The sequence below is a fragment of the Phocoena phocoena genome, chromosome 17 (assembly GCF_963924675.1).
Source record: "Phocoena phocoena chromosome 17, mPhoPho1.1, whole genome shotgun sequence".
In the NCBI taxonomy this organism is placed as follows: domain Eukaryota; kingdom Metazoa; phylum Chordata; class Mammalia; order Artiodactyla; family Phocoenidae; genus Phocoena; species Phocoena phocoena.
Window position 1 is genome coordinate 15,734,511 of NC_089235.1, and position 17,350 is coordinate 15,751,860.

At 38.1% G+C, this 17,350-nt stretch overlaps 1 protein-coding gene across 1 annotated transcript in view; it reads right to left on the bottom strand.

Annotated features, from left to right (window-relative positions):
* Positions 1-509: 509 nt before the first annotated feature.
* The window catches only part of LACTB2 (lactamase beta 2), a 30,323-nt gene continuing 13,482 nt past the window's right edge, over positions 510-17,350 (bottom strand). The window contains exons 4-7 of the mRNA XM_065895255.1: positions 7,281-7,459; positions 5,226-5,374; positions 1,633-1,714; positions 510-825 (exon numbers count right to left, since the gene is read on the bottom strand). Coding sequence (XP_065751327.1) covers positions 782-825; positions 1,633-1,714; positions 5,226-5,374; positions 7,281-7,459 — 454 coding nt within the window. The 3' untranslated portion in view covers positions 510-781. The remainder of the gene's footprint in view (positions 826-1,632; positions 1,715-5,225; positions 5,375-7,280; positions 7,460-17,350) is intronic.

The following is a 17,350-nucleotide window of genomic DNA, read 5'->3' on the forward strand; positions in this document are numbered from 1 at the left end:
GGATTCAACCACTGTGCCACCAGGGAAGTCCCCTAACCACTATTTATAAACACTTCTTATAAAAAATTCTGTCTTATAATATTCTAATTTTAAAAACTTTGGTATATAATTCATATATATGTTGATGACTATATATGAAAACCTAAATTTGGAAAGTAAGTTGGTTGTACTAATGGATTACAGAAATAATTATTAATATACAATGACTTTAATTGGGAATTTAATATTTTTCTATTACCAGAAGTTGATTTACATGAATCACTTGTAGGATGCCACTATGAGAAAGTATACATGCTACAGAGGTATAGAACTGATATATAAACATGATATAATTGATAGAAACATGAAAACAAGCCTGTAATCTACAGATATAGACAAAGGTTGCAGAAAAGGAAGGATTACACTGAAATCTGTGCTGTTAATTGAAGCAGCTAGAAAAAACAGTATTACTGACCACTGGTAATAGATAAGTAACCTCTAAGAATAATATCCAGTTTAAATGACATAAATTATTTTGAAAGAAATTTATTTTATGTATTGAAAATGGATAAACTGTTGGATTTTGAATTTTTGGTAAAATGTTATAAGACCTAGACGAGACAAATAGCTAATATTATAGGTGTAAAATGTAAGTTACATACTTTAGAATAAGTATGATGTTAAAGTATATTTAGGATTATTTTCAATGTTCCACACGCTATATTCTCTGTAAATAATTAATAGTTAACAAAACATACCATTCTCTAAAAACAAAACAACAAAATCTTTCTTTAAGCTGAAACTAAAGATGAGCTTTCCATTTCTCCTCAGGATCCATACTGCTAACTGTGGAAAGAAAATTACAGAGTAAACATTTAACAAAAGATGAGCAAATCACTAGATTTTAAGTCAGCTTATAATTAGAAAAACCATTAATTCCTAAAATAATTTTCTTGCTCAATATAAAGCTGGGGTTTTTCTTTGGGGGGTACATATAAAGATGTTGCTGAAGCTTCTACACAAAGTCCAACTTTGCACCTCTTGGTTTTTTTTTTTTTGCGGTACACGGGCCTCTCACTGTTGTGGCCTCTCCCGTTGCGGAGCACAGACTGGGGCACGAACCCGTGTCCCCTGCATCGGCAGGCGGACTCTCAACCACTGCGCCGCCAGGGAAGCCCACCTCTTGCTTTTTAAGGATCAAACTTCTAAGATTATTAACTTGACAAATTAACTTAACACTAGGGAACAATTATAGAATTACTGCTTTAATATCTTTGAGTTTGCTACCTTTACTGCTGCTAGACCTTTGGATGTTCCCAAATCTTCTAATCGATACATGTAAAATCCTTCGTGGTCGTGTGGTCTGGGAGAGGAGAAGCTCTCTTCCTGCTACATGCCCGTGACTGTCATTCTGGTGGGTGAGGACTGAAACCCCCATGAGAGATTCTCATTCCTGTGGAAGCTTTTGTTCTAACTTGTGATCCCCTGGCCTTTTGCTACTGACCCTTCCTAGTGACTGTCTCTCCAACTTACAGTGACATTCAAGGGAGAACTCTGGTGGGTGGTGTTTTTCCTCAAAGGAAACTAGTTCATTTGTTAACAAATATTTTAAGTGCTGGTAATAAAAGAACTAAAATTTGGAAGAATACTTACCTATCTTTCCTTCCTTTTCTAATTTTTTCAAATGAAGTAAGAGGTTATGTTCGGCCATTTTATGTAAATGCTCAGGAGTATCCTAAAAGAAACATGAGAGTGAAAGTAAAGCATTTCTTTTTTAAAAAAGAACAGACTTAATCTTTTTGAAACTTTTAAAGAAAAAAGGCAAAATAATACAGTCTTAATTCAAATACAGTTTTATAGAGTAATAATCAACACTGTTTCACCTTATATATGTCTTGCTTTGAGTCACTTTATTATTAGAAATATACTTATAGGCAAACAGACTGTAAGTGCCATAAAGACAGTACAGTAGCAGCATCTGTTCACTACTGAATACCCAGTGCTTAGCAAAATGGCACATAGTGGGAACTCAATATTTTATAAATGAATGAATAAATAAACATAAAAATTATTCTAGGTAGTTTTGATGATTCTACAGACAGTTGGCCCTATGATCTATTTATTAGGTTACATGATAATGTCTTTGCACATTTTTATTAAAAGTATGTATGTTTCCACCTTAAAACTTACAATTTTTCCTTTATTTCTGCCAAGCTAGTAATGTAATACTGACAACTATTATCTGAATGGTAAACAAAATAAATATTCCTTTTATTCTTTTTTCTAAATATATATTTTTAATTTTATTGGAGTATACCTGATATACAATATTAATGTTAAGTACAATATGGTGCTTCCCAATTCTTAAAGGTTATATTCCATTTAGTTATTATAAAATATTGGCTTTATTCCCTGTGCTGTACAATATATTTATCTTCGTAGCTTATTTTATACATAACAGTTTACACTCCCCTACCCTTTTATTGCCCCTTCCCCTTCCCTCTCCCCACCAGTAACCACTAATTTGTTCTCTATAGCTGTGAGTCTGTTTCTTTTTTTGTTATATTCACTAGTTTGTTGTATTTTTTAGGTTCCACATTACAAGTGGTAACATACAGTATCTGTGTCCTTATATTCTTTTTTTTTTTTTTTTTTTGCGATACGCGGGCCTCTCACTGTTGTGGCCTCTCCCGTTGCGGAGCACAGCCTCCGGACGCGCAGGCTCAGCGGCCATGGCTCACGGGCCCAGCCGCTCCGCGGCATGTGGGATCTTCCCGGACCGGGGCACGAACCCGTGTCCCCTGCATCCGCAGGTGGACTCTCAACCACTGTGCCACCAGGGAAGCCCCCTTATATTCTTTAAGTAAGAATTTTCCTGAAGTCAAGCTTCTTGACTAAATTTACTATCTCCATTTCTCAGCTCCCTGAAAATGTTTTGCAAAGATCATTGAATTATATTTTAATCAAAATTCAAAGAATTCTTTTCAGTCCTCATTTTACCTGAAATCGACTGGCTAGTCTGTCCGTTTGGAAGAACTCATCTCTTTTCCCTTGGTTATTCTACCTCTTATGATTTCATCTTCATCCTGGATATTCTTTCCCGATTTCTCTTCAATACTGATGTTCATGATGAATCGTATCATTGACTCTCTTCTCTTTTTACTTGATCAACTTGTCACCGCAACATCATGTGTTAATGATTCCCAAGCAGAAACCTCCAACCCCAAACTCCCTGAAGCTCCAGTACCATATATTATATCCACCAGTGTGATTTCCTAGGTCTAATTATGTGACTCCCTGCCTAAGATCCTTGGGTGGTCATTCCCAGCTTATTGGCTGAAGCCCAAATTTTTTTTAGCATGGCAACCAAGGGCTTCCCCTGACCTGCCATGCCTGCCTTTCTTGCCTCGTTTCCTGGGACCCCCTCCCTGCCCATCTACAATATACATTCTGGGCTCCAGTCAGATGCGTTTTCTTTGTGGGTTTTCAAACACACACGATGCTTTTGTGACTTCCAGTGTTTGAACACATCTTTCCTTCTGCCTAGAATGACTTCTCTTCTCCTGTACTCTGGCCTCACTCCTTCTTCCAGATCCAATTCAATAATTAAGTTTCTGAAGCTTTTCTGGACAAGCCTCATCACCCTGCATCTTCACCAGGCAGAAATGACTCCTCTTTCCTTTATGCCCTGACGTACTGTGTATGGGCCTTGCAGGAAGCTTGGTGTGATAGAAAAACAAAAGATTTGAGTATCTGACTTCTGACATTTGAGTGTGTGACATCTGCTAGTTTTGTGCCCTTGGAAAAGTTACTTAACTCACACTTTTTGAGTCTGTTTTTAATCTGTTAAGTTGGAATAACAGTATCTTTATGCAGTGAAAATTCAAGGTACTTGAAATTAAGTACTTCAAATTGCAATTGTAAATGTGAAGCACTTAGTACAGTGTCTAACATGTAGTAATGTGCTCAAAACTGGGAGCTATTATGATACGGCCGGAATTACAAGAATCTGTTTAACATGTCTGTCTTTGCTAATCCATGAGTCCTTTGAGGGCAGGGATCTGTAGTCATCTCTGTGCCTCTGCACCTAGTCCAGTGTGTGGCACATGAAGGCATTCAGTAAACATCTGTGGAATGAATAAATGTCTCTGCAATACCTAATGCTGTTCTATATGTGACAGGTGCTTCACACATGTGTGCAGTGAACACATCTCTGAATGCAGAACAAGCATTTCTGAGGCCTGCATAGCCACTGGATGACCCATCTGTGAGGGTTATCAGAGAGTTCTGCTGTCTGTACCTGGGTTAGAAAAAACTACCCATGTTTCAATGTATAGTCTAGAGTGGCTAAACTTTAGTATTACGAGGAAATGAGCTCTTTTGCGGAATTTAAACATTTACATTGCCCTTTTGCTCCTGGCACTTATTATTGTCAGCCCTTTTAATCATTCATTCCTCCCTTTTAAAACAAAGCACATTGAGATACCTGGTTTTTGATAAATTAGGCCCATGGGACATTATGGTCCTTTACTAATTGAAACTGGCCCAGGTTCCTTTTCAAGCTCATCTTTAGTTATACTCTCAGGTATCTTATGCCCATACAGGTTATGGTAGTGGGAGTTTTAAAACCCAGATAATCTTATTCCATTCTGAACCCCGAAGCAGGTATCTAATAAACATTTGCTGAAAACCTGAATTATACTGATGGATTGCCACACAGTGCTGTCACGCAGTGATGTGCTCAGAGGCCACTGAGCGAGGGGCCCTTTCTCTCTACACTAAGTGACTCTACTCATGCTCTTCCTCATGGCCTTCCTCCTTTTAATCTATTGTTAGCATTGCTACTACTTCTCACTGCTATTATCCCAGTAGCTGTCTCTAGCAGATCGCCCCTTACTTGCTGCCGGTCAGGACACCAGATCATCAAGATGGCTAGAATAATACACAAATCATAACAAAGATTAACCGCCAGGCTGTTGGCAATGGTCTCCCCTACAGAGTGGAGTATAAAAGGCTTAATAATGGCTCAGGATGGTTATTTTTGTTCTGCGGGCCAGTGTTTGTCTAACTTCTGTGTTCTAGAAAGTTGAGATTGATGGTCTCAAATCCATACGAGTGACATTACTTAAAAAATTAACAGACTCATTCTGCTCTGGGATGTGATGAGTTTACCACATCTATAGTCTGCTGAATAGATTATTCTATTAAAATTGTGGCTTTGAACAAATAAGATAAATGAAAATTACCTTGTAAATAACTTTTACAAGATCCATTGCTGTGAAGGACTTTTCAAAGTTCTCATGAAATAATGTAAGAATTTGCTGCTCTCGGATATTTCTGTGAGAAATGTATTGTAGAATTTTAGCTTCGGCATTATGGATTACTGGGCCATGTCCTGCATCAGAGTAATTACAAAAATGATTTCAACCAGATAAAAAATTTTAAGTACAACTGAAGTTAATTTACTCTATTTAAAAATATTTCATATAGTATATTGAAAAGGCATACTAAATACACGACAAATAAGAATTATCTGGAAAACTATACAGGTAATAAGAGATTTAAAAATTACATATAATGCCAAAAAACATTAGAGAATTATATGAAAATCTACATATTATTGTGTTCATTAAAAGTTAGAAAATAAAAATTTAACAATAAAAACAGTAACCACAACAGTATCAATAGGTAATATTTACAGAGTGTTCATTATTTGCCAGACATTACTCTAAATGCTTAATATACATTATCCTTACAAGAATCCCATGAAGTAGGTACTGATACTTTAATTATCCTCTTTGTACAGCAGAAACTGAGGCATAGGGAGGGTGAATAATCTGCCTACAGTTACACAGCTAAGAAGGGGTGGAGCTGGGATTCTGATTCAGGAGCTTTTAACCACTCTGTGCTCTTAACCATTATGCTTATCAAAGATTGAAAAGGGGAATGTAAAAGGTAGCTTCATGTAAGTGACCAAGAGCTATTAAAAATTCACAAGAACCACAGGAGAACCGTAAGAATCTTATGTATAGGCTAGCAATTCAGAAATCTTGATAACCCGGATAAAATTATATTGGAATTTACTCACTCTTTAAGACAGTGAAAATGAATATATTACACAAATCTGCAAGAGGGCTGAGAGCAAAATACCAGAAGCAGACAAACCTGTTAGGTAAAGAGCATGAGCTTTAGGATACCGACTATCATTTACTAGCTGTGTGGCTGGGATAGTCTATGAATCTCCAAGTTTATTTCTTCAGCTACCTGCTTCTCTGGGTTTTTGTGAGGACCGCTCTGTGAAGGTCCCTGCACAGTACCTGGCGGGTAGGGTAGCAGGCTTTAATATATGGTAGCTATGGCTATAGACCGTCATTGACATATGAGGTCCGGCTGTGCCAATAAGCCAGTTCACTGGATTTACTAAAGCCAACACTCCAAGAACCTGCACCGGGCAGGCTCTCATTAGCTTTGCTCCAGTGTGGATGCATCAAATGTCTACTGTCTTCTCTTTCAAAATAGCTGTCATCCTCCACTCCTTTTATGTCACAGTCTTAATCCAAATGCCCAGCCTCACTGTATGTTTCCTATCCCCTCAGCAGTGGGAACTCATGAGAGAATATGAAGGTACTGAAGACACTATATTTACAGATCTTTCCATGGCCCTTTGGTTAGGAACAAGTTGGAAGGACTTAAAAAATTAAGTAATCGAGTCTCTTTTTCCTTCTGGGGGCCTTTGTTGGGTACTGTATCTTTCTTAGCTTTCAGGATAGAGGAGAGATTCGTATTGTAAAGCAGGGCAGTGATAGCTAATATACTAACAACAGGTTTCTTTTTCTGGAGAAAGGAAATAAATACACAATTTTACAGTTGATATAGAAGCTACTGATATTTCCATATAGTGAGTTAAAAAACTAAAGCTCAGACATCAAATATTACCCAAGGTTGGTTACATGGCTAAAATGTAGTCCACAACAGAAATCAAGTTAACAAAACTGAAGATAGCTTACGGAATGAAAAAAATTTTCTTGTTCCAGTAAGTTTATTTCATTTGTTTAACAGTTCTATTAATAGCTGTGCAGATGTTAAAAAATAACCCTCATATCTTTTAAAAAAGTTATTAATACAACTCTCGGTCTTTTAAATTGTATTGCTAGACAAGACTTAGGGGTGTAATTTAGAAAGAAGCAATTTATATGTATCTCTTCAAGGCTGAAACCACAAAGAACACGCACAGACAAACCAAAATGAATCTTCCTCATCATTTGACACAAATGGTTTGCTAGATTAATAATATTACCCACCTGGATATATAACGTTAGCTTTGATTTTTAATAACTCTTTTAGGGAGCGCATATAATCATAGAGGTCTTCAAATACGGTTGTTCCTTCCCCTAGGATGCAATCTCCAGAAAAGAGAGCATTTTCCTCTTCTAAAAGTAGGGTCATATGATCATCAGTGTGGCCAGGTGTGTATATAACTCTGGTTGAAAGAGAAAGAGGAAATAGTAACAGTTATGAACTCTTCGGCTTAGAAGAAATTTTGAGAAGTAAATTATTTTCTGTCTTTATCTCTGGACAAGACACGAATAAATGATGTCAGTAAGTTTTTTAAATAGCTCCTTTTTCTCTTGTGGCCCACTGCAAATTATCATCAGAAAATTCTCTCCTTTAGCTAAATCAAATTTCTCACTCTGAAGTGCAAAGTTAATACTTTTGCCCAGGGATCAAACCTGGGCCCCCTACACTGGGAGCACACAGTCTTACCCACCGGACCACCATTCATCTGTCAATAGACACTGAGGTTGTTTCCATGTTTTGGTTATTATAAACAGTACTGTGATGAACACGGGGTACAGATATCCCTTCAACATAATGATTTCGTTTCCTTTGGATATGTACCCTGAAGTGGAGTTGCTGGATCATATGTTTTTAAGGATATATATTTTTGGATTCTTTGCATATTTGTATCTTAAAAACAAAACTGTCACGTTGCTTTAATACCTGATTTTTGAATTTTTTGCTTACTATACTGTATTTTCCTACATCATTAAATATTTTTCTAAAACATGATTTTTAATGCTTACATGGTATTTCACTATATGCATGAATCACAATTCATTTAGTTTCCTCTTGTGGGCAGTTTTCCTCCAACAGTAACACTGAATGAGCATCCTTAAAAATGGTGCTTTTGTTATTTTTTGATTTGGTCTCAGAGTTTTTTTTTTTAACAGAATAGTTTTCCTATTTACATTGCCCTTCTCTCCTCCTTCCCCCATAATGAATATGTTTTACTCACTTCAGTCATTAACTTTCAAGATTTCTGGTTTTTCGACTTCCTTGCTGTCACTTTAGGTTATAGGGACTGCATTTTCTTTCGTCTTTTTTTTTTTTTTCCTAGTGATTTGTAAGCTACATACACTTCAGTAGATGTAAGAAAACTGGGCAAATTAACTTCTCTTAATGTCAGTTTTTCATTGAAATGTGAATAGCATGTGTCTTAAAGGACCGCTGGGAGACTCAAGACGAGCATTTAAGTGCTTAGCATAGTATCTGGCACAAAGTTACATGCTTAATAAGTGGTAAATATTTTATTTTAGCAGTGGTAATCTAAAAGTTTAAAAGAAACATTATTTTTTCTTTCTTGTTAAAAATTTTAAGAACAAAGCAGGGGCTTCCCTGGGGGCACAGTGGTTAAGAATCTGCCTGCCAACGCACGGGACATGGGTTTGAGCCCTGGTGCGGGAAGATCCCACATGCCGCGGAGCAACTAAGCCCGTGCGCCACAACTACTGAGCCTGTGCTCTAGAGCCCGCGAGCCACAACCACTGAAGCCCGCGCGCCTAGAGCCCGTGCTCCGCAACAAGAGAAGCCACCGCAATGAGAAGCCCGCGCACCGCAACGAAGAGTAGCCACGGCACGCCACAACTAGAGAAAGCCCGCGCACAGCAATGAAGACCCAATGCAGCCAAAAATAAATAAATGAAATAAATTTATATGTAAAAAAAGAACAAAGCAGTTTTCATTGATTTCACCCTATATAAGATAAAAAAATTAACAGACTTTTATTTCCTGTCCTCTTCTCCAACTTTGTTTCTGTTGGTAAATAAAACTATGATAATACTTTTAAAGCATGACAAATATTTTTATTTCAATAATTCCTATTTATATTTACATGAAGTTTTTTTTTTTGTTTTTTTTTCCTTCGCCCACGCTGTGCAGCATGTGGGATCTTAGTCCCCCAAGCAGGGATCGAACCTGTGCCGCTGCAGTGGAAGCCCAGAGTCTTAACTACTGGACCGCCAGGGAATTTCCTACATGAAGGTTTATGACTATACCAATAATAAGCCAGATAAAGAACTAAGTCTAGGGGGCTTCCCTGGTGGCGCAGTGGTTAAGAATCCGCCTGCCAATGCAGGGGACACGGGTTCAAGCCGTGGTCCGGGAAGATCCCACATGCCACGGAGCAACTAAGCCCATGTGCCACAACTACTGAGCCCACGTGCCACAACTACTGAAGCCCTCGTGCCTAGAGGCCGTACTCTGAAACAAGAGAAGCCACCGCAATGACAAGTCGACGCACCGCAACGAAGAGTAGCCCCTGCTCTCCGCAACTAGAGAAAGCCAGCGCGCAGCAACGAGGACCCAACACAGCCAAAAAACAAACAAACAAACAAACAAAACAAAACTAAGTCTAAGTAATTTGTTCTGCAGAGCTCTTGATTTCTCAGCCACATACAGACAACCCTCTGTACTGGTCATTTTTTTCTGTTATTACTCCTATACTTTGAATTTTACTTCTATTATGGCAGCTTTCACATTGTTTTCTTGTTTGTTTACCATTCTACCTCATAAGGCTATGAACTCCTAAAAGGCAGGACTCCTGTCGTATTCTCATCTTTATATTCCCGTGCTTAATACTTAGTGGTAGCTAATATTAATATATTGCTTTCCACGTGCCAGGCATTGACTTCAGGGATTTACAGGCATTACACACTTAATCCTTCTCCTAGTATGGGGTGGGTAGCATTAATCTTTCCATTTCACATTCTTTTTACATTCTAGATAATCGAATCACAGGAGATAGCAATAAATGTCTGATGGAATAAGGTTTAAATTATGTTTTATTTAGCTTGAGAGGTTAATTATCCTTCTCTTTGCCTATTCTAAATAGTATTGGATTTTTATGTGCTTGGAATACTTTAAATAAATTTTCTCAATGATGGGTTTTTTGGGGGGAAGACAGGGCAAATATAATTGCATGTTTGGATTTACTATTTAGGAATTGAAAGTGTGTTTCTGGTTAAAGACTGGATTGAACACCTGCATCTTTTGTTTCCTCCTAAAACATCAATAAAATTACCATAAAGGGATATTTGAAAAATGGCATAAATCCACAGGGTTGAGGAGAATGGACCATATCAATAAAATTTTAGAAGCTAGAAAGAAGACACATGAGTGAGAAGTGACTGATCAGACATGAAAATACTGAAGTCTACACTGGCAGTGGTGAAAGCTGAGACCCAACCAGATTTACACTGCAGAATTCTCCAGTCTCAGGACGTGGGGCACCAGGAAAGCAGAAGCAGAGGGTGAAGTGGGGAGCGGAGGCCCAAACAAGGATTTGCTGAGCGTGTATGTAACAAACATTCAGATCTTTAGATTCTCTTCCCGTTTTGAGCAGTTTGACAAGCACCCCAACCCCGCTAAGGGAAAAAACGGGAGATTTAATTTTTGAAGAGGGTAAAACACAGGCACAGATAGAGGTAGTGACATAATCCTGAAAACAGGAAGACTGTGTGAATATATGCATTTCCCCAAGCCTTCTTTCCACACTCAGCTCCTGTAAAGCTGGCAGCCAGGTCTTTATCCAACATGAAGCTTAGAAGAGTCTCTTCTGGGAATTTTACCAGCTCAGGAAGAAAGACTCTAAGATTCCAATGTTGGAGGTTCCCCAACTAAACAATTCATCCAGATGACCCTACAGTGAGGCTCACAACCTACAGGGCTCCCAATAGCTCTGAGGTCTCCCTTAGAAGACATGAGTAAATACCACATCACTATGCATCTGAAGAAAGCCTTTCACACTGAGGAGAGAAAATAAAAACAAACTAGCTTGTAGGCCACAAATTATGAAGAAGGAAATTTCCAAACCCTCCCACAAACCTCCCCTCGATAGCCCCCAGAAAAACTGCCCCACAAAAAACTGTAATGTCCTCAGAGAGATAAGAAGTTGCAACTATGGAACAAGAAAGGATAGTATGAAAGGAACCTTTAGGGGCAAAAAGAGCTCCTGAAAGTTAAAAATGTGAGAAGAGGAATGAAAAAAATAGGATTACGAGATAAAGCTGATAAAAACCTCCCAGAAAGTACAGCAAACAGGCAAAAAGATAGAAAATAGGAGAAAAAAAAAGTTAGGGCTTCCCTGGTGGCGCAGTGGTTGAGAGTCCGCCTGCCGATGCAGGGGACGCGGGTTCGTGCCCTGGTCCGGGAGGATCCCACATGCCGCGAAGCGGCTGGACCCGTGAGCCATGGCCGCTGAGCCTGCGCGTCCGGAGCCTGTGCTCCGCAACGGGAGAGGCCACAACAGTGAGAGGCCCGCGTACCGCAAAAAAAAAAAAAATAGAGAAAAGTTAAAGGACGAGTCTAAGAGTTCTAACAGAATAACAGGGGTTTTAGTAAATGAAACAGAACAAAACTGGTGAGAAGATATCAACGAGCAACTGTATTTTTCTGCCCAACAAAGCCATACCATCAAAGGTAATTCTGTGTGCCTCTCTTCCTCAAGACCTTGAGAAGCCTACCTAATGATCCAAATGTATTTTCAAGTTTGGTTTTTATTTTAAAAAATTAAAAAAATTTTTTTTGGCTGTGCCATGCGGCATGTGGGATCCTAGTTCCCTGACCAGGGATTGAACCTGCGTCCCCTGCACCGGCAGCGAAGAGTGTTAACCGCTGGACTGCCAGGGAAGTCCCTCAAATTTGGTTTTTAGATTCTGGAAGTCATAATGATAAGTAAACCTTTAACAAAGTAAGTTAGATTACATAACTTTTTAAAGCCTACTCTTGTATTAAAAAGAGAATCCATAAAAAGTACACAAAGAAGCTTAAATTATATGCATTAAGCTTAACTCACAGGACCCTATTACTAGTAAGTGACAATAAAGCGTCACTAAAAAGATGTGTAATTATCATTAGCAACTAAAGGCTCAGTATTTTCATGGGCTAACTCTAACAAACATTTAAAAGTCAGATAATTTCACTACAATCTATCCCAGAGCATAGAAAAAGAAGGAAAATTTATGACTCCCAAACCTGATAAAGGCTGCACAAGAAAACTACCACCCAATCTCACTAATGAATATTGTTATAAAAATATTAACTAAAATATTAACAAATAGAATTCAAAAGCAAATTTAAAAATAACATCATGACCAAATAAAGTTTATTCAAAAAATGCATGGGTGTTTCAATATTATAAGATCCCTGAAAATAATAATAAAGCTATGGAGAAAGCTGGTAAGATCATCTTCCTAGACATTGCAAAGACATATGACAAAATTCAACTCTGAAATAACAGCATGTAAGAAAACTGAGGGCTTCCCTGGTGGTGCAGTGGTTAAGAATCCGCCTGCCAATGCAGGGGACACGGGTTTGAGCCCTGGTGCGGGAAGATCCCACATGCTGCAGATCAACTAAGCCCATGCGCTACAACTAGTGAGCCCATGTGCCACAACTACTGAAGCCCAAGCGCCTAGAGCCTGTGCTCTGCAGCAAGAGAAGCCACTGCGATGAGGAGCCCACATACCACAACGAAGAGTAGCCCCCGCTCGCCGCAACTAGAGAAAAGCCTGTGCGCAGCAATGAAGACCCAACGCAGCCAAAAATAAAATAAAAATATCTATTAAAAAAATTGAAATGACTATAACTTAGAAGAGTTTCTCCTTTGCCAAAAAAATCAAATCCTTTAATATTAAATATTGACATGTAAAGTCTTTAAAAAATCTGCTAAAAATGTAACAGATATAAGGTACAAAATCATGAGACACTAGTGTAATGGGAGCAATTATTTTTGAAAGGCATTAAGAACTGACATTAAGAACTATTATGCTTTTGTGGTTTCTAAGTGTATGCTTTATATATTGCAAACAATTATGATTTTATAGTTGCTCCAAGGGCAAATATTAAAGAGATGTTAAAAATCATCTCTTGTCTGATTTAACCTGCTGCAACCTGTTAATGAAAGTATTTGATGTTATACGAAAATGATTCCAGGAAGTATATTTCTGGCAACTATAAAAATATGTGAAGACAATCTACAGAATGGGAAAAATTTTTGCAAACCATGTCTCTGATAAGGAGTTAAGATCCAAAATATATAAAGAACTCATATAACTCAATAGCAAAAAAACCCCCCAATTTAAAAAATGACCAAAGACCTGAACATTTTTCCGACGAAGATACATGAAAGACCAACAGGGACATGAAAAGATGCTCAAGATTACTAGCCACCAGGCAAATGCAAATTACTGGGTTGGGCAAAAAGTTCGTTAGTTTTTCCCATAAGATAGCACTTGTTGTCTTTAACTTCATTCAAAACAGTTTTGTTAGATTGTATTGTGATAGCTGTCGTATCAGCATGCATTAAGAAAAAACTTATCAAAATTGAATTTTTGTGTAGCCATTTTAATATTGAAGATGGAAGAAAAAAAGCAACATTTTCGGCATATTACGCTTTACCATTTCAAGAAAGGTAAAAATGCAACTGAAATGCAAATAAAGATTTGTGCAGTGTATGGAGAAGGTGCCGTGACTGATCGAATGTGTCAAAAGTGGCTTGCGAAGTTTCGTGCTGGAGATTTCTCACTGGACGATGCTCCACAGTCGGGTAGACCAGTTGAAGTTGATAGCGATCAAATAGAGACATTAATTGAGAACAATCAACATTATACCACGCGGAAGATAGCCGACATCCTCAAAATATCCAAATCAATCACTGAAAATCATTTGCACCAGCTTGGTTATGTTCATCGCTTTGATGTTTGGGTTCCACATACATGAAGAGAAAAAAATTTCTTGACCGTATTTCTGCACACGATTCTCTACTGAAACGTAACAAAAACGTTGTTTTTAAAACAAATTGTGACGGGCAATGAAAAGCGGATACTGTACAATAATGTGGAATGGAAGAGATTGTGGGGCAAGTGAAATTAACCACCACCAATCACACCAAAGGCAGGTCTTCATCCAAAGAAGGTGATGTTGTGTATGTGGTGGATTGGAAAGGAGTCCTCTGTTATGAGCTCCTTCTGGAAAACCAAACGATTAATTCCAACAAGTACTGCTCCCAATTAGACCAACTGAAAGCAGCACTCAATAAAAAGCATCCGGAATTATTCAAGAGAAAACGCATAATCTTCCATCAGGATAACACAAGACTGCATGTTTCTTTGATGACCAGGCAAAAACTGTTACAGATTGGCTGGGAAGTTCTGATTCATCTGCTGTATTCACCAGACATTGCACCTTCAGATTTCCATTTATTTCAGTCTTCATAAAATTCTCTTAATGGAAAAAATTTCAATTCTCTGGAAGACTATAAGTGGCACCTGGTACAGTTCTTTGCTCAAAAAAATAAAAAGTTTTGGGAAGATGGAATTATGAAGTTGCCTGAAAAGTGGCAGAAGGTAGTGGAACAAAATGGTGAATACGTTGTTCAATAAAGTTCTTGGTGAGGGGAGAAGGAACTGGAGGAAAGTAGTCAAAAGGTACAAATTTCCAATTATAATGTAAGTACCAGGCATATAATGTACAACATGATGACTATAATTAACACTGCTGTATGATATGTAAAAAAGTTAAGAGAATAAATACTGAGTTCTCATCACAAGGAGAAAATTTTTCTTTTCTTCTTCTTTTTATTGTATCTATATGATATGACAGATATTAGCTGAATCATATTACATGTAAATCAAACCATCATGGAAAAAAATATGTAGGTGTGGGTATGTATCCTATCTTATAGCCAATCCTATGAACAATCATACATAGAATGCATTTATGGGCAGAACCCAATCTTTTTTTTTTTTTTTTTTTATAATCTACAAAAACTCATTTGGAGAACCATTCTTTTTCAGGGTCTGCAAATTGCCTTATCCGTCAATGTGCCTGCAATGCCTCCTTTATTATTCCCCTCCCACTCTCCACGCCAGAGCTCAGTTATGGCTTTCTTTGATATTTTCCAGGCTGAAGGCAATTAAGATTTCTTAAATCAGGGGATCAGAAATTCCAATTCTTCAGTCACCTGCGTGGCTAATGCTTTAACTTGCATAAAAACTGTGTTAAAATTCTCTTCACATATGCAGGAAGGGGAAAAGGAAATGACATCAGAGGTGCTTTAGGAAAGATCCGAGGAACTGCAGCGGTGGCCTTCCCATGCATCAGGTAGAGCACTGATCTAGTTCTGCCACTTCTGTGACAGACAGACTTTGTAACGATGGCTGTCTTAGAAAATGTAGAGCAGTCAACAAAAGCTGTTGGACTGATTTTTCTCTGAGAAATTAAACTTAGTTCACTAGAAAATTCCTGAAAGTTACATCCAGAATCAAATCCTTACTGAAAAACCTTGCTAACTTTCTACTACTTACTAAAGGGTTCTTGGTGGATATTATCTCTCTTTTGTATTTTTTTTTTCCAAAATTGGCAAGCAAAAAAGATCAACTGGTCATCAAACACTTGGAGACTTAGTAAATTTTAACCTTCTTCTTACAGAACTTTTGCTTAACAATGAGTCTTCTTGTTAATATTTAAAATAATTGGGTTTTACTGACTTGATAAAAATGGAAATTGGAAGCCATGGTCATCAGTAAATTAAATATTTTATTCAGATTTTAGCGTAATTAGAATTCGTATTTTGGGGCTTCCCTGGTGGTGCAGTGGTTGAGAGTCCGCCTGCCGATGCAGGGGACGCGGGTTCGTGCCCTGGTCCGGGGGGATCCCACATGCCGTGGAGCGGCTGGGCCCGTGAGCCATGGCCGCTGAGCCTGTGCTCCGCAACGGGAGGCCTGTGCTCCGGGAGGCCACAACAGTGAGGAGGCCACAACAGTGAGAGGCCCGGGTACCACCAAAAAAAAAAAGAATTCATATTTTGGGAAAATATTTACAAAGTCTTCTTAAAAAAGTGAGTTTACTTTTTTGATTCTCTGTATTAGTTTTCCTCCCAAATCTTAAAATAGATAGGTTCTCATACTTTATCTTAATCAGAAGGCAGTAAAACAAAACTTAAATAGAATTCATATAATATGGAGCTCCTTGGCATCAATTCACTCCATGAATCTGAGACAGTATTCCACTGAGAGGGGGTGGTGACGGGAAGCAAGATGTGGGAGGCTTTGGGGCACTGATACTGTTTCCTACTTTTTTTTTTAGGTTAAAAAAATTTTTTTTTTTCTTTAATTGAGGTAACATTGATTTATAACATTACATATGTTTCACGTGTACATTATATTTCTACTTCAATATGCTCCCCACCACCAATTTATTTTCCATCATCACGGTACGGTTGATCCCCTTTACCCATTTCACGCCCCCACCTCCCCTCTGGTAACCACTACTCTGTTCTCTGTACCTACACCATATTGTTGTTTCTTGATCTGTGTATTGCTCATAGGGTTTGTTCAGTTTGTAACAACTCACCGTTGCACACGGATGATAGGTACGCTTTTCTGTTTGAATACTCTAATAAAAAGCTTAAAGTATGTGGTCTGTTCATGGCAGATGGGTGGCAGTAACTTCCAAGCACTGAATATTCTTAATCTGCAATTAGGTATAGATCTAATGTCCATAATTCTGTGATAACCGATAAACCAGTACTGTGATACCCACGCCTTTGAGACAGAAGACTCAAGGAACCACCTACTGTCTCGACCCCTTTCATTTTCACTAGGTCTGGTGTGTGATGGGCGATATTCTGTATTGTCCGAGAATACCAAATACTTTTTGAAGTAGCAGCTGTATGATGTTTGTTTTCCTTTGGTACCATGAGCAAATTATACGAGGTACTATCATATTTTCAACAAGAGCATTTAAAGCATATTCCCAGAAATTAGTTGGTTTATAAATTAAATTCTGTCAATCACTGCATACTGAAGAAAAGGGAACGCTGGTTTGAAAGGTAGCATGGATACCCATGACTTCATTTTCTCTTTCTCATTCTTCTGTTCATTTACTCGCCTCTTTGGAGGTAGTAAATTTACTGTGTGTAGGATAAATACCCATTACCTCCTAAGTGCCAGGGACTGAGGATCTAAAGATGAATCTGGGACCTGCCTGTGTCACAGTGGCTAGCTTGTCATCAAACCTATTCCCTCTTTTT